This window comes from Diadema antillarum, unplaced genomic scaffold (assembly GCF_040938485.1).
Source record: "Diadema antillarum isolate AM-2024a unplaced genomic scaffold, OU_Dant_1.0 scf00000134, whole genome shotgun sequence".
Lineage (NCBI taxonomy): Eukaryota > Metazoa > Echinodermata > Echinoidea > Diadematoida > Diadematidae > Diadema > Diadema antillarum.
The window spans coordinates 3,780,544-3,803,670 of record NW_027271023.1 but is presented as its reverse complement, the minus strand read 5'-3'; the positions used below and the strand labels follow the sequence as shown (position 1 = coordinate 3,803,670).

The 23,127-nt window shown below is 36.2% G+C and overlaps 1 protein-coding gene across 2 annotated transcripts in view; it reads left to right on the top strand.

Moving 5' to 3' along the window:
- The window catches only part of LOC139720918 (glutamate decarboxylase 1-like), a 60,775-nt gene that overhangs the window by 26,076 nt on the left and 11,572 nt on the right, over positions 1-23,127 (top strand). For both annotated transcript variants that reach the window (XM_071632248.1, XM_071632249.1), the window contains exons 2-6: positions 7,561-7,794; positions 9,532-9,622; positions 14,667-14,773; positions 21,393-21,508; positions 22,412-22,491. In XM_071632248.1, coding sequence (XP_071488349.1) covers positions 7,561-7,794; positions 9,532-9,622; positions 14,667-14,773; positions 21,393-21,508; positions 22,412-22,491 — 628 coding nt within the window. The remainder of the gene's footprint in view (positions 1-7,560; positions 7,795-9,531; positions 9,623-14,666; positions 14,774-21,392; positions 21,509-22,411; positions 22,492-23,127) is intronic.

Sequence of the window (23,127 nt, the reverse complement as noted above, 5' to 3'; positions counted from 1 at the left end):
TTTTTATGAGTGTTCTTCATTTTTTGGTACTTTTCTATTTCGCCGGCATGATAACATTAATTCTGACATTTTATATCGAAGGCATTATTTACCATTTGCAGATGAAACAAAAACCCAGCTTTAGTGTTTTGAAATAGTTCTAAAAGGTGAATAGTGATAGAAACAACCAACCAGTGTAAAATTTTGAATCAGTATAATCAATGTGAAGTATTGTTAAATATTCAAAATGTGAACAGTAGTTTAGTAAGAAAAGTTTCTAGACTAAACCGTCTACAGTTATGGTTTATTGAGAAAAATAGCGATATCTCATTATGTCTTAGGCTTTATTGCAACATGTTCACATGATAGGATGTTCTGTGACACAACTGACCTACCCATACATGCATCAAGTGTGATATCTGGAACATTTTTCAAATCACTGCTCCCAAAGGTAAACAGGACCTTTAATGGTCCTGTTTACCTTTGGGAACAGTGAATCAAAAATTTTCAAGATATCACAATTGAGGCATATGTGTAGGTTTGTTGTATCACAAAACATCCTACCATATAACATTTTCGCAATAAAGCCTAGAATATAAGGAGATATCCATATTTTTTATGTCTATTGTTCACATTTTGTGTATTCAACAATACTTAATCTTGATTATACAGATTCACATTTCTACAGTGGTTGTTTCTACCCCAAACTCACATTTTTTTGAACTATTTTGAAGCACTAATGCTGAATTTTTGTTTCATCTGAAAATGGTAAATTTTGCCGTTAAGCATGAAGACATGCGAGGATTTGCTCTTGTTGACAAAGGATGAACATATTTTCATTCTTTTGGTGGTTTCCAGTCACAAATTGAAACGTTGGTGGCGACTGAAAATTTACGTTCCTAGTCAAGTGTTATGGTTCTTACAGTATATAATTTCAAGGTCCTAGGGTTATTACTCTAAATCACCTTGTAGCGGAGATCAATGGCTTTTCGATAATGACGTCATGAATACTGGCCCGCCCCTTCTTTTCGATGATTACGCGATTACTAAAAAACACGTTTTATTGGAACGTGTGCGTGCGTGTATGAGTGCGCATGCTCACATGGGGGGGGGGGGGGGGGGGATGAGCGAATGCTTCACGATGCTGGGTGTTGTGTGATAAAGTTGATTGTATGTATGCATATAATTATGCATATGTATGTATTCATGATATATACATATTAATGGGTTAGACACAACCAATCAATCAAAAAGGTAATTCAAATTCATGAAATTCTTCCGTCGAGATGTTTTTATTGTAACCGATTGACGAAAATCGTCGTAAATAAACACTGAATTGATCAGTGTTTTAGTCGTAGCCATGATAAAATCAAAAACAAACACTGATCTGCTGATCAATTCCGTGCTTATTTACGCCAATGTAGGGTAATTCGTCAATCAGTTGCAATGAAAACATCTCGGCGGAAGAATTTCATGAATTTGAATAACTACACAGTACCCGTTGCATGCTATAAGGATTAGAACCAACACTTGCTGTCGGGCGGAAGCTCGGTGGTCTGGTGGAGATGACGCCTGTCCGAAGATCAGGAGGTCGTAGTAGGTTCGAATCCTGCTCGAGTATGTACGCCCATGATTTTTGTCATGGCTGCTACTAAAGCACTGATCAATTCAGTGCTTATCTACGTCGATGTAGGGCAATTCGTCAATCAGTTGCAATCATATAATTTGTGATTATTTCTATATTTGATAAAATCAGTTTGTGCATGTTCTTGAAATCGACTAAAATTTCACGAAACAAAGGATCAATGAGGATGCTAGAGACAGAGAAAAAAAAAGACCAGAAAGTAGAAATACAAAATGAAGGAAAGTCACTCTGACAGAATGTATGGCACTGTGAGTCAGGGAGAAAAAGAAAGAAGAATAGAGGAAGTACATGGATAGAACTTCCTTTTTTACTCCTATCTCTGAACATTGGTAAACTCATAAACTCTGATTTATATGGACCTCGAAGAATGAGACGAAATGTCGAATTTCAAATGCTACTGATATGCCGAAATGTCGCTGTTACTTCAGTGAGTATCATATTATCATAACAACGCAAAATGTTAACAACTGTTGTAACTCCAACTGAAATTATCTCCTCTGTGAGATCAAGTATAATCTATGTACAAGTCTCCTGCACAATTTATGATTTGCATACGTGTGGTCAAGTGTAAATTTGGTGAAATTGTTGATATGAAATCTAATTTTGGTTATTTTGCAAATTGACTTCGATGTTTTGACTTTCAGATGTCTTCAAATAATATTTTGGTACAGTGTATTTTGTTGATCTTCCATGTGTGTGTGGTATAGTTATGTATGTATAGCTGCTGGAGTGGACACGCGCCCGTTTGTGTATTTCGGTGATGCAAAAGAGGCATCTTATGAGCTCTCTTATGGAGACTATTTCATAATATTTTTTTTTTTTTTTTTGTCTCGCCCACCGGAGGTGAAGGCGAGACTAAGGGATCCAAATGGCGTCCGTCCGTCGTCCGTCCGTCGTCCGTCACAAATGTTAAAGTTTACCTGCAAGACTCTCTTATGATGCATAACTTGGCAACTGTTACAGCAATGGCAGCCACACTTGAATGATAGAAGCACTAGGGGTATCTTCATGTTATGGTGTTGTCAGAGGTCATGTGATGATGTCAAAGGTCATTTGAGGTCATGTATTAAAGAGTATGTACAAGACTCTCTTTTCTATGTTAAAGTTTACCTGCAAGACTCTCTTTTGACAAATAACTTCACATAAGTTGCTTGGATTACAACCTAACTTGGGTCATAGATGCACTGGGGGTACCTTCATGTTATGGTGCCGTTGGAGGTCACAGGATAAGGTCAAAGGTCATTTGAGGTCATACGTTAAAGTTTACTTGCAAGACTCTCTTATCACATGTAACTCGACACATGTTGCTACAATGGCAATCAAACTTGGGTGATGGATGCACTGGGGGTACCTTCATGTTATGGTGCCGTAAGAGGTCACATGATAAGGCAAAGGTCATTTGAGGTCATACGTTAAAGTTTATTTGCAAGACTCTCTTATCACACGTAACTCAGCACATGTTGCTACAATGGCAATCAAACTTGGGTGATGGTAGATGTCTCTTGGGAAGTTGAAGGTAACCACAAGGTCAAAGGTTACATACAGGGGTCAACGAACTTTTAGGGCCCAATGTTGTGTTTTTAGGGCGCGTTTTGATTGTGGCTCATAACTTTTGATCCCTATGTCCGTTTGTGACCAAACTTGGACGGTAGAAGTACCTTGGGGAGTTAAAGGTCATCACAAGGTCAAAGTTCACAGAAAGCGGTCAACAAATTTTTAGGGCCCAATGTTAAGTTTTTTTTATGGCGCGTTTCGATTATGGCTCATTACTTTTGATCCCTTTGTCCGTTTGTGGCCAAACTTGGATGGTAAATGTCCCTTACGGTGTTGAAGGTCACCACAAGGTCAAAGGTCATAAGCAGGTCAATTAACTTCTGGGAGTTATAAAAAATATTAATTCATTGTACGCGAATGGGCGAGACACAATTTGGCGATTGCCTTGTGTTGTTATATGAGCCCCCATGTGGAGACATTTCATTTCCTAGGTCTAAATAACAATAATGTTTGATCTGTTTATAACATTTAGCATTATCATAGGTTTCCCCTTTCATTTTCAAACTTTTTTCATTCAATTTCAAAGTTTTTTACTTCAATTTCGTCGCGGCATGTCGGGAATAGGCCAATCTTACTTTCAAATTCGTCTTTCGTCGTTCATTTTCAAATAAGATCCATTCAATTCAGTCATTTGGCATACATTTTCGTCATTTACAGTTCAAATTCGTCAGTCTCACTCGCAGCACTCAAAACAGCAGGATCGATTTCGTCTTTTGTCAATCATTTTCGTTAAATTTTCATTTATATTCGTATCATATCTCTATCCGGTGTGATTTCCCAGTCATTTATGTATTTTTTTTTTCTGTAACCGTTCACATTTTACATTCAGGAGTTAACATACACACAAGTGTTCCCCCCCCCCCTCCACACACACACAAGCAATCCGAGTACACACTGATACACACAGACGTACCGTCTCGCATACGACAACATCTGGCTAATTTGAATGAAATATTCATGAAATTGTGTGAACAAAAACGAATTTGATCTTCACATTCTACGATCCGTCAGCGGGAGGGATGAATTTGAATGACAATTGACGATTTTGAATGCTATGTCTTCGAAAATGTTTGACTAAAAACGAATTACAATGACAATTGACGAAATTGAAGTTAGGATTTGCGTTCTACGTGCTTCTCGGGACGAAATTGAATAATAAATCTTTGAAATTGAATGACAAAAGTGCGAAAATGGATGGGAAAACCTATATTATTATAACAACGCAAAATGTTAACAACTGTTTTAACTCCAACTGAAATTATCTCCTCTCTGAGATCAAGTATAATCTATGTACAAGTCTCCTGCACAATCTATGATTTGCATACGTGTGGTCAAGTGTAATTTTGGTGAAATTGTTGATATGAAATCTAATTTTGGTTATTTTGCATATTGACTTTCATGTTTTGACTTTCAGATGTCTTCAAATAATATTTTGGTATTTTGTTGACCTTCCATGTGTGTGTTGTATAGTTATGTATGTATGTATAGCTGCTGGAGTGGACACGCGCCCGTTTGTGTATTTCGGTGATGCAAGAGGCATCTTATGAGCTCTCTTTTAATATGGAGACTATTTCATAATATTGATTTGTTGTTATATGAGCTCCCATGTGTAGACATTTCATTACCTTTGTCTAAATAATAATAATGTTTGATCTGTTTCTAATATTTAACATTATTATAGGTTTTCCCATTCATTTGCAAACTTTTTTCATTCTATTTCACAAATTTTTACTTCAATTTCGTTGCGGGATGTCGGGAATAGGCCAATACACTTTCAAACTCGTCTTTCGTCGTTCATTTTCAAATAAGGTCCTTTGAATTTAATCATTTGGCATACACCTTCGTCATTTACAGTTCAAATTCTTCAGTCTAACTCGCAGCACTCAAAACAGAAGGATCGATTTCGTCTTTTGTCTATCATTTTCGTTACATTTTCATTCATATTCGTCTCATATCTCTATCCGGTGTGATTTCCCAGTCATTCATGTATTTTTTTTTTCTGTAACCGTTCACATTTTACATTCAAGAGTTAACATATACACACAAGTGCTCCCCCCACACACTCACAGAACCACAGATACAGACACACACACACACACACACAAGCAATCCGAGTACACACTGATATACATACACACAGACGTACCGTCTCGCATACGACAGCATCTGGCTAATTTGAATGAAAAATTCATGAAATTGCGTGAACAAAAACGAATTTGATTTTCACATTCTGCGATCCGTCAGCGGGAGGGATGAATTTGAATGACAATTGGCGATTTTGAATGCTATGTCTTCGAAAATGTTTGACGAACAATGATAATTGACGAAATTGAAGTTAGGATTTGCGTTCCACGTGCTTCTCGGGACGAAATTGAATAATAAATCTTTGAAATTGAATGACAAAAGTACGAAAATGGATGGGAAAACCTATATTAATTTATATGTCATATTCATTATAATAATTATTTTCATTATCGATTTATGATTGATATATTTGTTTACTATTGTTTAATTATATTATATTTGTAGATTAATTCATTATTATATGTTTGTACACTATTTCATATATTTATTTAATCATATATATATACATATATATATAGATAATTTATATATATATATATAGATATTATATATATATATATATATATATATATATATATATAATTAAAATTTGCTAAGTTATTTTCAGTTGGGCTCCATTTTTTAAACTGATTGACAAATTGCCCTACATCGACCTACATACATGTGAACAAACAACTCGACGTAAGAATTTCATCAATTTGAGGGCTTATTTTTTTCATAAAACAAGAACAAAATAACAACACCACACTCACTACAAATTGAGCCACTTTCTTACTGCATTATTTTCGACACCAAAGAAGACATGATGAGAGAGATAGAGAGGGAGAGAGAGAGAAAAAAAAAACCCCAACAACATTCAACCGGCATGTCCGAAGCTATACTCACCGTTTGGAATCTATACACCGTAAACGTAGTCACAAACATAAGGCAGACACACGTAAAGAGCTCATTTTTACCGCCATATGTTTGTGGCAAGGTATGGCGCGTCGTATGGAGAGAATAACAACCATTAAACAATAATTTCATAGTGCCTTTCCATCAGGACACCCTTAGCTACCCTGTTCACTCTGACACGAAATGATCACAATAAGGTACTTGTAAAGTGATACATTTTCCCTTATGTTTATACTGATTGATCCAAAATCTTCTCTATATACCTATCACAAATCCATATTGGTTACTTCCTTCTCTCTTGCCCCCCCCCCCAACAACAACAACAACAAAGACGGGTAGAAATTTGGAAAAAAAAATGATATACAATCGAAATACAATGCACCTTGGGAATATAGATTATCATCCGTATGCGTTGGTGCGTGTCATAGAAAGACACGTGTGAGTGTGAGCCTGTCTATTCGTGAGAAGGTGTTTGAAAATCCAACAGTTTTCTCCATTCCTAATGTCAGGTGTCAGGTGTCGTTTCGATGACTGCACAATCCTTTAAGCTGATAATAATGGTAAGACAGTCATAAGAATTGCATACAACACACTGACATTTATAGGCTGGAGAAATCGTCATTCAAGTTTCACTTACATAGCTTAAATACTCAGACTGTGGTCCCTGCGGAGGAAAAAAAATGCAGACAGCCAATGAAATAGCTCGGAAATCATTAAAAGGTATATATCCGTGATTTAGGAGACTGCTGGCAGCGGTATTTTCACGTCGTAGCATATATAAAAACAGTAAAATCTGGAGCTCAGATCTAGATTGTTAATGTTGATGAAGCACTGAATCGCTCTTCTCACGATTCAAATCAGGGAGAATTGATAAATGCCATTTGGAGCAATTTAGTTTCTAAATGAAAGATGAAAACTGGTGCCCCCAAAGTATCTCTGGTAACATCAACATCCGGCATTTAAAGGGGAATGAAACCCAGATGTACATGTACATGTGGATTGAGTGAATGTAGCAATATTAGTAGAACACTTTGCACTACAGCGTCTACGGATATTGCCGCATTCCCTCAATATGTCTACACGTATTAATAAAAGCCAAATATGAATGTTATCAATCCCATGATATGAAAGCCAAATATAAATAATATCATTTTGGCTTCATTGGAAGATGATATTGTCAATGATGGTATAATTCCGATGATGATGATGTTGATAATGTTGTTGTTGATAATGATGATGATATTTATCACGATTAAAACGCAATGATAAAGAACTTGAAAATGATGAAATTGATGAAGATGGCGGTTTCTGCGATGTAATACATTAATAAGCATAAAACCCTGACTCTCAGCTCAGAATTTCTCATTCCTTTTCTCTCTTTTCGTACCTTTCATTCCGTTCAGATCTTCTACCTTGTAAAGGCGCCACCGGTCTGACGGGGAAATTTCTCAAGGAAATCCATGAGATCTTGGTGGAGTACGTCCAGAATATGTACGACCGGAGTACCAAGCTCCTGGAGTTTCATCACCCGCACGACCTCCGGGAGAAGCTGCACCTGGAGATCCCTGACAAGGCGGAGAACCTGGACCAGATACTCGACGACTGCAGGAACACGCTCAAATACTGCGTTCGCACTGGTAAGTTCTGTGGGTTTGTATTCTTTGTCAATTCCTGTGTAACAGTCATAATAATCAATTACAATTATTATAGAAGCACTCTCGTCAAAAAGCGCCTCGCAGCATAACGGACTTTCGTCATTGCACTATCGTTTCAAGGAAATGTTAAAAAAATGATAATGATATCTTTAGTTATCAAATCAATGAAAATGACAATGATAACAACAATAAAACAATGATAATGATAGTTAGTATCATCATAAAAGTAAAGTCACTGTCATTGTTAACAAAATCAACATGACTTCTCACTCGGCCTCGTGCAGGCTTTAGTAGTCAGTGAGTGAGTGATTACACTGATATAATGCACGCCAACATTACACAGTCAATGACATCGTATATCAGTTAACTAACCTTCTTTGCTCCTGATGATAGCCAAACTTGCCCATGACACTTGCAACTGTCACCTTCACATGCCACTATTTGACCGTTGAACACGTTGCTGAGATGTTTCTGATCCACGGTTGCGATGTGTCAACCGAAGAAAATGTGGCAACAGTTTTTGCTACGTCTTGCTAAATTAATGTCCACCTCGGCTCTCTAAATTGACATAGGTTAAAGATATCTAACAGTGAAATGATTCACAATCACTCGCATCGTGATTTTTTGAGCATGCCTAACGTTACAATTTGTCTAAGCACTTATGACGACATTGCTAACTTGCTAAAAACTAATACAAATTTTCTTGACTGGTGCAATGATTACTACATATTTCCTGTCTCAGATAGAAAACGAACGATGATATTCAATCTAAAGAAAATTGCATCTGCTATATCATTGCGGGGAAGGGAAGCGAGGGAAAGCGATAAAAAAAATAAAAATCGCGCCTCGATAGCTTTATGTGATTACCAGTCGAGTAAACATTGCTATGGGGTCGTGGAACGGAGGGGGGGGGGGGTTGAGGGGTGGTGCTGGGAACTGCAGTCCCAGGGCGCCCCACTTCCATTTTGACTCTTCAAAAGTAATTTAAAAAAGAAAAGAAAAGACAACTTCCTCTGTCACGCAGTCTCCCCCCCCCCCCGACACACACTCACACATTAAAAACTGTTCCTGCCCGCTGCTAACTTTGCAGAGCTATAATAAATACACTTATTTCGCGTCATAACTGCTTCATTTTGGTCTTGTATCTTGGTTTTTAATCTGATGTCACCTTCGCAGAAAACTACGTCCAAAAACTCGAGCGATCTTCTTTTTACCACGAATTCATAAAAGAAGATTCATTTTGTAAGATCCAAAATATAACGTTGCTGGACATGCCACGCTATGTTTTGTGAAAGCTTACGGGTTGTACGTAACAGGATGGCATTCGATGACAACGTCATCTTACTCTGAAGGTAAAGTCTGTCAACAATCTGTGTGTAATGTCAACTTTATCTTTACCACATGCATAGACAGTGTGATGGGATATATCTGCGACGCGAACGCTGAAGACGACACTATTAGGCTAAAAATTGTGTTCTGCACATGCGGGAGGCAACTGTTTCCATCGTTCAACCCAGAAGGCAATGGGAATGTAGAGCGAGAGAATATTATCAAAAGGAATATTTTAGAAGATCAGACTTAAATGTACTGTCATCTCCGATTTTCTTTTACCACACCTTTTGCTTTATAATGAAAGTAAACATGCATGCTGAACTCGTAGAAAAAAAACCAGCAACATAAAACTAAAAGGAAGCAAATGAAACCAAACTTATTTTGCAGGCCACCCCCGGTATTTCAATCAGCTCTCTCAGGGACTGGACGTGGTGTCAATGGCGGGAGAATGGCTGACTGCTACAGCAAACACAAATATGTGAGTTTCCATGGTAACAAGGTATAATCCATAAGCTTTGTTGTTTTGATGTTTTGTTTTTAAACGTTTGGTACTGTGTTGGTAAGGTTATTACAGCAATGGTTATGATACTTAATACTGCATTCTTTTAAGTTCTTTACAAAAGGATTGGAAATATTGTGATATTGGGGATATGATGGACTTAATTATTTTTTGTTCTGATAATTGACCATCAATTTCATCATTTTACACCTTGTCCAAGGGTATGCAAGACGAAATCAACCTTCATCGACATGGCTGTATGGTACTTTGTCTTTGATTTCTTTACGATGTCTAGAGCTGTTGAGAGCAAGGATTTGTGAACTCAATTCCGTATTCGTCTGCCATTACGTTTAATTGCGAACCGATAATTATAGAAGAGTGTGTCTTTAAGGAGAGGGTCCCTGAGTGCGATGGACAGATAACAAGCTTTTATAGGAAACAAATATTGTACTTCGCTCATATAATACTCTTTTCCACGTCACATGTATTATTCTGGTTTCTTTTTTTTTTTTTTTTTTTTACTATTATCAATTTTTCATTTATCTATCATTACCATTATCATTATGCATGTATATGTATTTTTTTCTTTAAAAATGAAATCTTCATGGTGGAATACAGTTGATATGTGTTGAGTCTTGGAGGTGGTGTGTTCCTTAGTACAACACTGTGATGGTACAGTGATTGTACAGTGAGAAGTTGACCATGATAGTCTGTACTCCAGCCATTTTCCATTTGCAGCGACGCATGGTCCATATTTTTATCATTGCCTTTGCTATGATTATGTGCACTCGATGAGGATAGAATCCGACCGGTAAGGAGGCAAGCGTACGGACGGACAATCGATGCATACTGTACATACACTGAGCTTTCAGTGTGTTCCTTGCCACCCGGTTGCAAAACAACCAGTAATGACAACATCAAGCTTTATTTACCGTCTGTATTACCTCGTGATTTTGCCGCCTCTCATCACTTCAAAGCATATCGTTGGAGTATAACAAAAAAACAAAAAGAAGGAAAGAAATGACTGAAACAATAACCATCCAAAAGTTCTTAGATTGACGTCGGCTAATACTGTAATTCAATTCAGAACCATTTCGACGCGATTTCTCATTTCTGTTCTTCCATTGCAATTTGAAAGGGATCATGAAAAGTATAAGCAGAGTTCATAGGAGAACGCCCTCACAGTATTTCAAGTTGCAAGCCGTCATCAGTTCAACATAACTGCCCGAGTCTTTTGATCAATTTCCCATGGAGGCTAAACAAAAAGTTGGTAGGATCTATATTAGGCATTATCCCGCCGAGATTGAGACACTAGGCCGCCGCAACAGTCGCACTGTCTGCTGCTGCCACCGATTCCCCTTGCTATTCGTCAGCACTTATTTCCCAGTCAGCGCTGCCCGTGTACTCTGCTCACCGTAACACGTGACTCCGTACATATCGCTCTTCCATAGTGCTTATCATTGATCGATAGTCATATCACAACGGATACCGGCGAGAATCCTTTGCAGGTGATCCATGGAGGCTTACGTCCACCAATGATTGCTCGCATCCATCTTGCTTACTTTCGCAAGATATTACTCTCAGCGAATCGATTTTCTGTTTCTTCTATTTTCTTCTTCTGATATGCTGATATAGGTTCTCAGTGACACGATAGGGAATTCCAAACTGTTAAGGGAGAATGTGAACTAATAATTGCAATCAACCCATCAAGTTTCAGAATAGAATCACCTTTGTGTTTTAGATGATATTGTATGTAATGCATACATTTACGCATTACTATCCGTTGCTAGTATATCATACCATAATCATTGAATTAAATTCAATTATAATTTATTTCCATCCATCAAACAAAAAGTAATACACAATACAAAGTACACATTTGTCAAATTATATGGTTGGACAATTTGAAGAAAAAAAAAGTCGTAAAGTGTAATACAAACTATGTGCGCGGATTATCATATAATTTGAAAAACGATGCACTTTTTGCAATGGAAAACAGAATAATTACAACAATAGACAAGAGTGATTTGCTAAAAAGCGGAGCTTGTAAAAAGTTGGATCACTCGAATAAAAATACAACAGTATACCAATAACATAGTTATACAAATATCTATTTTTATATTAATCTATATATCTATAGAGACTAAAGAACACTCTTTGATTTTAACTCAAATTGAAGGTGAAGAGTTTGATATATTTGCAACCAGCAACGACTATAACTTGTCTGTATAATAATATCACCTGCCTCTGTGTGTGTGTGTTTGTGTGTGTGTGTTTGTTTGTGTGACTGTTAGTGTGCACGTATAATGTCGGTAAGTGTCAGTTGTTTTTCGCCATGTTAGCGAAATAAACGAGTAAGACAACAAGTTATGTGGGATCATTTACAAATCTACCGGTATATCTGTAGAAATTTACTGCATTGAACGCTAAGATCGTATATTTTCCCCTTCTTCTTCGAGTTCTGATGAGTAACTTTAATCTTTAGTTAGTCTAATTTCCTTTCGTTTAAGGTATATAATTCTGCATATTTTGCTTCTGTTTCTTTTTTTTTTTGCTATACTATGTGTAAAGTGTATTTTTGTAATTGTATGATTATACTACTCGGACTCACAGAAGAATAGTCATTGGCTGAAGTAAATGAAAAATGGTGAAATAGAATAAACTAAACTCAACTCGGCTCATGTTCTGTACCTCCAGAAATCCCTCCCTCTTCTTCACTTTATCCTTCCAGTCCTTCTTCATTTTATTTTCTTGCAACAAACTACGTTTGCCTTGATTTCGTCGATGTTCTGTCTAATTCAATCTTATTTCATTCCGGCAGACATGAAATGAACCGCTTTAATGGTACTATCACAAGGGTGAAAGTGATGCTGCATATGACGATATAGACCAATTTTAGTGTTTTATAAGGCTTCCTCGTGTCATTTTGCTTCATTTGTTTATTCATTTTTTCGTACTGGTGAAGATAATCGAAGGTATTTTGTGACAGAAAGTGAAGGAATGTTAGTTGTATTGTTTGTTTCTGTGTTTGTCCTTTTTAATGTGTTTTTGTTAGTTTGTTCCTTCTCGAGATCGGTTGACGAAAGAAGTTGGGATGGGGTTTAATGTGTCAAATACGCATGCCTGTACTTTTTACCACGCGCCTTACCTTCGAAATGGTCAAAATGTCATCGCCGTGCCCCAGTGCATGACATGATGCCCAAAGTCGACAAACATTCTCAAGAGGTTTGACTACCTACGTCTCTAAGGCTTCAACCAAACGTGTACATCTCTCATTATTCGCATTATCCAGCAATTTCCATCCAGTTTCTGTCTGCCGATACGTACGCATCGAACTGTCGTCTGCGATTTGCGCGCACGATACATCGATTACTTTGTACAGTAGCAATGCGTTGGCTGAGAATTTGGGGACTAATAACTGTGTATCAGCTAGGAGCCATGCTGGTTCCTTCTCAGTATCATGGATACTCGGCCAAAATCTTTGAAGTCGTAGAATATCAGACCTGTGTCAACCTTGAAGATAACACAATTATGTAGTTTGAGGATTCGGTTCATTGATTACTTTTGCATACATGTTTCCCTTTATTTCTGTGTTCAAACTCGGGACTTAATCTTTCTCCCCAGCCTCTCTGTTAGGTACAAGGTCTTAGCTATTTTCAAGGAATGGTATAGTTTTTGTTAAGATAGGTCTTTAGGTTTCCCTATAGGATTACTTTGTTTTCGTATATCTCAGCCATTTCAAAACTGATTTTCATCAAATAAATTTTAATACCTCCTGGTAGAATTTTTTTTTCTTTAATATTTCATAAGTGGTTTCTGAGATTATCTCGCAAATAGCTAAAATCTGAATCGTCCATCTCAACCAACTATTTCATTCCTTTTAAGCAGAGGAAAGCTGTCCCTTTAGAAAGTTTCTTAAGAAGATGTCTTTACAAAATTCGTCAGAGCTAATATGCGGTCATGTAAAAATACGACACAGTATTTCGCAGTCTCAATATTCATGGCGTTTACAGTGTATTCCTAAGAATGTTTGACCTTCTGAAATACGATAAAAGATTTTGTCTGATGCAAGACAATGGAGCAGGCTGAGAAATTTAGGTTTCATTCAGATATTCCGAAAATGAAAGACATGATTCTCCGATCAAGAATGAAGAGAGTTGGTTAGTTTTTTAGATTGCTATTTCAGAGATTTTTATGTACCCAGAGTAAGGTTTGGTTATTTGTTTTGTATTTCATATATAATCCTCTCGATCTACTCATTGAAAGCATTCTTTACCATTATTTGCAGATGAAACAAAAACCCAGCTTTAGTGCTTCAAAATAACTCTAAAAATGTGAGTTACGGAGAAAAACAACCAATGTTAAAATGTTAATCAGTATAATCAGTGTTAAATGTTGTTAAGTATACAAAATGTGAAAAATAGCTATAATAAATTTGCTTCTAGAATAAACCGTAGACCAATAAAGTCGACAGTTGTGGTTGATTGAGGCAAATAGTGATATCAACTATAGGCATTATTGCGAAATGCTTATGGTATAGGTTGTTTTGTGATACAACTGACCTACACATATGCATCAAATGTGATAACTGAAATATTTTTTTTTAAATTACTGCTCCCAATGGTAAACAATACATTGTACCTTTAATATTTGCTCAGTTATCTATCTATTATCTACTATATCTTAAGGACAACTGCTCCTCACGAACTCGACAACATGGGTTTGCGAGCCAATGCATTGACCTGTGTTTCCCCAATAGTCTTTCGCCGAGCGGTCTTGTTGCGAGATGACTGTTCAATCACGATAATAGCTATGATGACATCTGCAATAGCAGTGGAAATAACAATAATTATAGGTATTTTTCCATGTTCCATTCATTGTTTGGATATATGGTATTCCAACCACTTCAGTACCCAATTAGTGTGTCGGATTTTTTTCAGCAGCATATCGTGACTAAAGAGATAACATGGTTATGAAACTGTATTGCCAACACTCATTACCATGGTTCTCGGTTTTCATCCAGGTTCACGTATGAGATCGCCCCAGTGTTTGTCTTGATGGAAAGAGCCACGCTGAAAAAGATGAGGGAGATTGTGGGCTTCAAGGACGGTGATGGCGTCTTTGCACCAGGTGAGAGAGGGGAGGGAGAGGAAGGACTTTTCCCTCTGAAATCATCCTTTCTTTGCTATCGTTCGGGAGTATATCACAGTAACATTATGCAACTGACCCCTTTAGCTGGTGCTTCTTTTGTTATGCAGTTTTGTGACACATATAGTATATAGTTTATATATATATATATATATATATACATACATATACATATATATATATATTATATAGTATATATTTAGTATTTACACTGTAAAAACATCGGTGTTAGATTTAACACCATGGGTGTTGAATCTAACACCGATCAAACTTCAATAGAGGACCACACCCACAGGTGTAGAAAATGCACTGTGATGGTGTTGAAAAGTGTTCACCTGACACTTCGTGGTATTAATATGACACTGTACCTGGTGTTATTTTGACACTGTACTGGTGTTAATTCAAAAATGACACCACATGGTGTTGATTTGATATTTGTTGGTGTTAATATCAGTGGTTTAACACCCGTCCAGCTTCAATAAGAGACCACACCAGCTGGTGTTACTGTGGTGTAAATTTATTTTCACATTTTTTTCAAAAATCTAGTATTTTAATGTAAAATTCTTGATCGTCTTGTTTAAATTAAAAATCAACAAGAAGTGCAGTTACTAAGAAACTCTTCAAAAAACAGTTTTATATTTGGAAATGACACCCGGAGGTCTTAATTTATCACCATAAATGAGCACCGAAAAATTAACACCAGCTCGGTGTTCACTATTTAACACCGGACTTTTTGCAGTGTATATATTTTTGTTATGCATATATATATATATAACAAAAGAAGCACCAGTTAAAGGGGTCAGTTGCATAACATTATATTATATAATACGCAATTATATAATATGATGTTATGCAACTGACCCCTTTAACTGGTGCTTCTTTTGTTATGCAGCTTTGTAAAAGCTGTTTCACTGAAATTGTGTGTTTATGCTCATTTGTATTATGTTCTCGATGGAAATCGTGCTTTGCTTTTTTGTTGTTGAGCAATTAAAAGAGAAAAAAAATGATCGAAACAGAGTGGGGGCATTTTTACCACAGAGGGCACACTGTAAAAACATCGGTGTTAGATTTAACACCACGGGTGTTAAATCTAACACCGATCAAACTTCAATAAAGGACCACACCCACAGGTGTTAAAAATGCACTGTGATGGTGTTGAAAAGTGTTCACCTGACACTTCGTGGTGTTAATTTGACGCTATACCTGGTGTTATTTTGACACTGTACTGGTGTCAATTAAAAAATGACACCACATGGTGTTGATTTGATATTTGTTGGTGTTAATATCAATGGTTTAACACCCGTCCAGCTTCAATAAGAGACCACACCAGCTGGTGTTACTTTGGTGTAAATTTATTTTCACATTTTTTCAAAAATCTAGTATTTTAATGTAAAATTCTTGATCGTCTTGATTAAATAAAAAATCAACAAGAAGTGCAGTTACTAAGAAACTCTTCAAAAAACAGTTTAAAATTTGGAAATGACACCCGGAGGTGTTAATTTAACACCATAAATGAGCACCGAAAAATTAACACCAGCTCGGTGTTCACTATTTAACACCGGACTTTTTGCAGTGTATATACTTTTGTTATGCATATATATATATATATATATATATATATATATAACAAAAGAAGCACCAGTTAAAGGGGTCAGTTGCATAACATTATATTATATAATACGCAATTATATAATATGATGTTATGCAACTGACCCCTTTAACTGGTGCTTCTTTTGTTATGCAGCTTTGTAAAAGCTGTTTCACTGAAATTGTGTGTTTATGCTCATTTGTATTATGTTCTCGATGGAAATCGTGCTTTGCTTTTTTGTTGTTGAGCAATTAAAAGAGAAAAAAAATGATCGAAACAGAGTGGGGGCATTTTTACCACAGAGGGCACACTGTAAAAACATCGGTGTTAGATTTAACACCACGGGTGTTAAATCTAACACCGATCAAACTTCAATAAAGGACCACACCCACAGGTGTTAAAAATGCACTGTGATGGTGTTGAAAAGTGTTCACCTGACACTTCGTGGTGTTAATTTGACGCTATACCTGGTGTTATTTTGACACTGTACTGGTGTCAATTAAAAAATGACACCACATGGTGTTGATTTGATATTTGTTGGTGTTAATATCAATGGTTTAACACCCGTCCAGCTTCAATAAGAGACCACACCAGCTGGTGTTACTTTGGTGTAAATTTATTTTCACATTTTTTCAAAAATCTAGTATTTTAATGTAAAATTCTTGATCGTCTTGATTAAATAAAAAATCAACAAGAAGTGCAGTTACTAAGAAACTCTTCAAAAAACAGTTTAAAATTTGGAAATGACACCCGGAGGTGTTAATTTAACACCATAAATGAGCACCGAAAAATTAACACCAGCTCGGTGTTCACTATTTAACACCGGACTTTTTGCAGTGTATATATTTTTGCTATGCATATATATATATATATATATATGTATATATATATATAACAAAAGAAGCACCAGTTAAAGGGGTCAGTTGCATAACATTATATTATATAATACGCAATTATATAATATGATGTTATGCAACTGACCCCTTTAACTGGTGCTTCTTTTGTTATGCAGCTTTGTAAAAGCTGTTTCACTGAAATTGTGTGTTTATGCTCATTTGTATTATGTTCTCGATGGAAATCGTGCTTTGCTTTTTTGTTGTTGAGCAATTAAAAGAGAAAAAATGATCGAAACAGAATGGGGGCATTTTTACCACAGAGGGCACACTGTAAAAACATCGGTGTTAGATTTAACACCACGGGTGTTAAATCTAACACCGATCAAACTTCAATAAAGGACCACACCCACAGGTGTTAAGAATGCACTGTGATGGTGTTGAAAAGTGTTCACCTGACACTTCGTGGTGTTAATTTGACGCTATACCTGGTGTTATTTTGACACTGTACTGGTGTCAATTAAAAAATGACACCACATGGTGTTGATTTGATATTTGTTGGTGTTAATATCAATGGTTTAACACCCGTCCAGCTTCAATAAGAGACCACACCAGCTGGTGTTACTTTGGTGTAAATTTATTTTCACATTTTTTCAAAAATCTAGTATTTTAATGTAAAATTCTTGATCGTCTTGATTAAATAAAAAATCAACAAGAAGTGCAGTTACTAAGAAACTCTTCAAAAAACAGTTTAAAATTTGGAAATGACACCCGGAGGTGTTAATTTAACACCATAAATGAGCACCGAAAAATTAACACCAGCTCGGTGTTCACTATTTAACACCGGACTTTTTGCAGTGTATATATTTTTGTTATGCATATATATATATATATATATATAACAAAAGAAGCACCAGTTAAAGGGGTCAGTTGCATAACATTATATTATATAATACGCAATTATATAATATGATGTTATGCAACTGACCCCTTTAACTGGTGCTTCTTTTGTTATGCAGCTTTGTAAAAGCTGTTTCACTGAAATTGTGTGTTTATGCTCATTTGTATTATGTTCTCGATGGAAATCGTGCTTTGCTTTTTTGTTGTTGAGCAATTAAAAGAGAAAAAAATGATCGAAACAGAATGGGGGCATTTTTACCACAGAGGGCACACTGTAAAAACATCGGTGTTAGATTTAACACCACGGGTGTTAAATCTAACACCGATCAAACTTCAATAAAGGACCACACCCACAGGTGTTAAAAATGCACTGTGATGGTGTTGAAAAGTGTTCACCTGACACTTCGTGGTGTTAATTTGACGCTATACCTGGTGTTATTTTGACACTGTGTTAGATTTAACACCACGGGTGTTAAATCTAACACCGATCAAACTTCAATAAAGGACCACACCCACAGGTGTTAAAAATGCACTGTGATGGTGTTGAAAAGTGTTCACCTGACACTTCGTGGTGTTAATTTGACGCTATACCTGGTGTTATTTTGACACTGTACTGGTGTCAATTAAAAAATGACACCACATGGTGTTGATTTGATATTTGTTGGTGTTAATATCAATGGTTTAACACCCGTCCAGCTTCAATAAGAGACCACACCAGCTGGTGTTACTTTGGTGTAAATTTATTTTCACATTTTTTCAAAAATCTAGTATTTTAATGTAAAATTCTTGATCGTCTTGATTAAATAAAAAATCAACAAGAAGTGCAGTTACTAAGAAACTCTTCAAAAAACAGTTTAAAATTTGGAAATGACACCCGGAGGTGTTAATTTAACACCATAAATGAGCACCGAAAAATTAACACCAGCTCGGTGTTCACTATTTAACACCGGACTTTTTGCAGTGTATATACTTTTGTTATGCATATATATATATATATATATATATATATATATATATATAACAAAAGAAGCACCAGTTAAAGGGGTCAGTTGCATAACATTATATTATATAATACGCAATTATATAATATGATGTTATGCAACTGACCCCTTTAACTGGTGCTTCTTTTGTTATGCAGCTTTGTAAAAGCTGTTTCACTGAAATTGTGTGTTTATGCTCATTTGTATTATGTTCTCGATGGAAATCGTGCTTTGCTTTTTTGTTGTTGAGCAATTAAAAGAGAAAAAAAATGATCGAAACAGAATGGGGGCATTTTTACCACAGAGGGCAAGTTGTACTGAAACGAGAGATTAGAACACCTTTTGATTAATCAAAACTATAAATGCATTTCTTCAAAAATGAAAATGACAGCTTGTTTGTCTCACTGACTATCTGTCAGATTAAAGGCTGCCCACTTTTTCAACTATATTCTTGGACATTTCACCCACTCGATTCAACATTGGTAAAAAAGTGAAAAAGCTTGAACTGTAATGAAAAGTGGTAGCAGGTGTTGTGTCTAGGCAATTATGTAAATTGGAAAATAGGAAATTTGGAAGGCGAGTTGTTTGTAGGCCAGAATTCACGCCTTTCGTTTCTCGGGCTATTACCTAGAAGTTCAACATATAGGTCCTACCAGAATATTTACACCAAAATACTCTTACCGGAATTCACAGTAGGGAATAATGTTGAAGACAGTCCTATTATGCTGCTATCGACGCCGGAATATGTCAATAGAGATGGATGGTCCTTTACAAAGATTCTGAATGCATGGCGTATATTTGATCACGTTTAGAAACACTGCACATGTCCTCTCATTTTGATATGTAAAATGACAAACTCTTTTTGTTAGTAGGCCTACTCACTAAACTATAGGTCCTACTAACATATTGAGTACACGATCGATCATACATAAAACATAATGCTACTGCAAAAAAAAGAAGAAGAAGACGAAGAAGAAGGAGGAGGAGAAGAAGAAGAAGAAGAAGAAGAAGAAGAAGAAGAAATAATCTGGCTAAGTTTACCCCAAACAAAATGATTACAATTATGGATTTGATAAATGCAGAAATATTAGTAGAACACATAAATGCAGGTGAAGGAGACTAGGACTATCCGTTCAAAAGCAATTATGTTGTTGTTGTTGTTGTTGTTTTAATCCATGTGCTGTCATACCTTATGAGAAAGCTACAACGATTCGATTTGTCACCGTAGAATAATCTAGAGACAGCACAGAAAGTATTCCACTTTTTTTTTTTTGGGGGGGGATGCAAAATACACATAACCTTTACTTCTGTTTAAAATGTGATGTGATATATGTCGTATGTTTCGTTTCCACAATGTTATAGTTTGAGTGGCAGTCGCCATACGTGATTTTGAATCATTTCCTTTTTATTCTAGATGTTTCCACGTCCATTTAATTTGATTTATTGTATTTCCAGATATTTGTACATGTACGTTCACTTAGTTTTTATATTTAACTGTATTATGTGTCTCGTTTCTAATTTGTCATAAGTATCTATTTTTAAACAAAATGATTTGTTGTTGTTGTTGTTGTTGATGATGTTGATGTTCAATGGATTTTAACCAACAACAGAGCCCTGAGGAAGACCGGCAGTTAGTCTATTTTAAATCTGCATGATTGTATAATTTTATTTATTTATTTATTTTGTGTCTACCTTATGTCGTTTTGAATATTCTTTGTCCATCTTTTGCTGTTTATATATGTATATTTCATGCTGATCAGGTCACTCTGTATAAAGATTCACAATAAATAAATAGATGGATAGATAAATAAATAAATAAATAAATAAATAAATAAATAAATAAATTGGGGGATATCATTCGTCCTAGCTTGTAATGGAGGCAAGTCAAGTGCTCTTTTACGATGCTATGGAAAAACTATAAACAAGAACTATCACTGTTTGTATATACTCATACGTTTGAAAAACGTTATTTACTAATAACACTGTATACTACATTCACAGAATCCAATTGTATATCTGTATATTGGGGTATAAATTCCCATTAATTCGATCTCAATTCTAACATACGGTCGTACGACATTATATTAGTGTCATTTCACCCGAAAGAGGCATCCATAACGTCAGTACGAACGATACGACAAAGCACGTGTAATGCAGTGACAAAAGGATTGACGTGACCACTTTCAAAAAAAAAAAATCTTTTTCGTTCCTGTAGAAACATATCTGCACCAACAGCAACGGAATACGTTTCATGTCTTCTCCTCCGTCCCTTTCTCCCCTTTCTCTTTCTCTGTGAACAGGTGGTGCCGTGTGCAACCTGTATGCCGTGCTGGCTGCAAGACACAAATTCTTTCCAGCTTGCAAACGCCGTGGAATGACTGGAATGCCAAACCTCGTCATGTTTACATCGGAACATGTAAGCGAAGAGAAAGAAATATACGGATAAACAAGCAAACAACAACAGAAGTACTTGACCGCTCTGAAAGTTGAACTATGACTGATAGTTGAATGTTGTATACCAACTAGTTGCGGTGAAACATTGCCGTTCCATGACCCTCTTTCCCACGATAAGCTGAGATATTAGATGAGATGATCGATCCCTGGTTGATTAAGATTGAGATATGAAACAGAGGGACGACTGTAGAGTGTTAGATATATTTAGCTATATATACAAATATGCGACGTGATTTTGCAAGAAAAAAGAAATATGCATTTATTGTAATCAGTACGCTCTACCTCACTGATTTTTTTTTTCTGCTTGGGCTGTTATCATTATATATGCACATCCATGTTAGTGAACACGAATTCATGGGTTTTTCTTCTTTGACATTTTTTTTCTTTTTTCCTTCTTTGATGAAAATAAGAATTGAATTGAATTGAATTGAATTCGTCGCGGTGTGATGTATTAGCGTGCATTACGTATGTTGTACCCTTCGTGTTTAACGCATCATCGTGATTATCATATCAATGCAGACTGCATAAGCCTACTTGCATGAGAATGCAACAAAGCCTAACTAATGCGATAGAGTCACAGAATCATGACTATGTTGAGGGCTCCTGGATCTTACAAAGCGATTGAACTATACTTATATTTAACTTTTATTCTGTAGAGTGTCCGTCCATGACACAACCAACCAACGTGAGATTGTAAGGCATCGCAGCATCGTATTTTATTATGCACATTAAAGTATGTACATTGGTGCATCTTAGTGCTTTCTGAATAATCATGTAGGTAGGTCATTGAAGATGTCATCTTTACCAAGCCTCTCGATCAGGAATAACTGTGTTTGCTGTTTTCGTTTTCATGCCACGCCGATAGAGCCACTTCTCGATCAAGCGGGCCGCTGCCATACTCGGCATCGGAACAGACAACCTCATCCTTGTGGAGACGGATGACAGGCGAGTTGTCAAGGCGCCAACTTCTTCAACTTCTAACACTGATGTTTGTAAAGGGTAGGGGGGGGGGGTGTCGGTGGGGGAGGGTTAAGGGTTGAATGTAGTTTGGTTGATTGGAGGAGCGTGGCTCATTGGACATGCGTTTGGTTGCTGATGTTGATATAACCTCCAATGTCGAACAAAATGCAAAAACAGAACAAATAAAACAAAAATAAAAGAGTAAAAATTGAGTGTAAAAATACATAATACAGTACGCAAGTATACGAGCATATCTTCCATCAAATTTGTAACACATTCAAAGTATATGAGAGCTTGTGTAAGTATATGAGAACTTGTGTAAAGATCAATAGTTATGGGAACATGAACGCTGAGACCAGAGGTAAAGCAAGCGTAGGCCTACACTTCAATATATATTGATCCGCCATGCATTAAGAGATGATAATGTAAATTAACAAGTTAAAGGGTTGTAGTCAGGCAATTTTTGATTATTGAGCAGCATAGATTAAATTTTTTCTTTTAAAATGAACAGAGAAGAACATCTGATTATTAAAATCTCGGGGAAGATCATTCCAGAATTTGTATACGGTGAAAACAATTATTGCTATCATTATTATTGTTATCTTATTGAGCTAAGAGTAC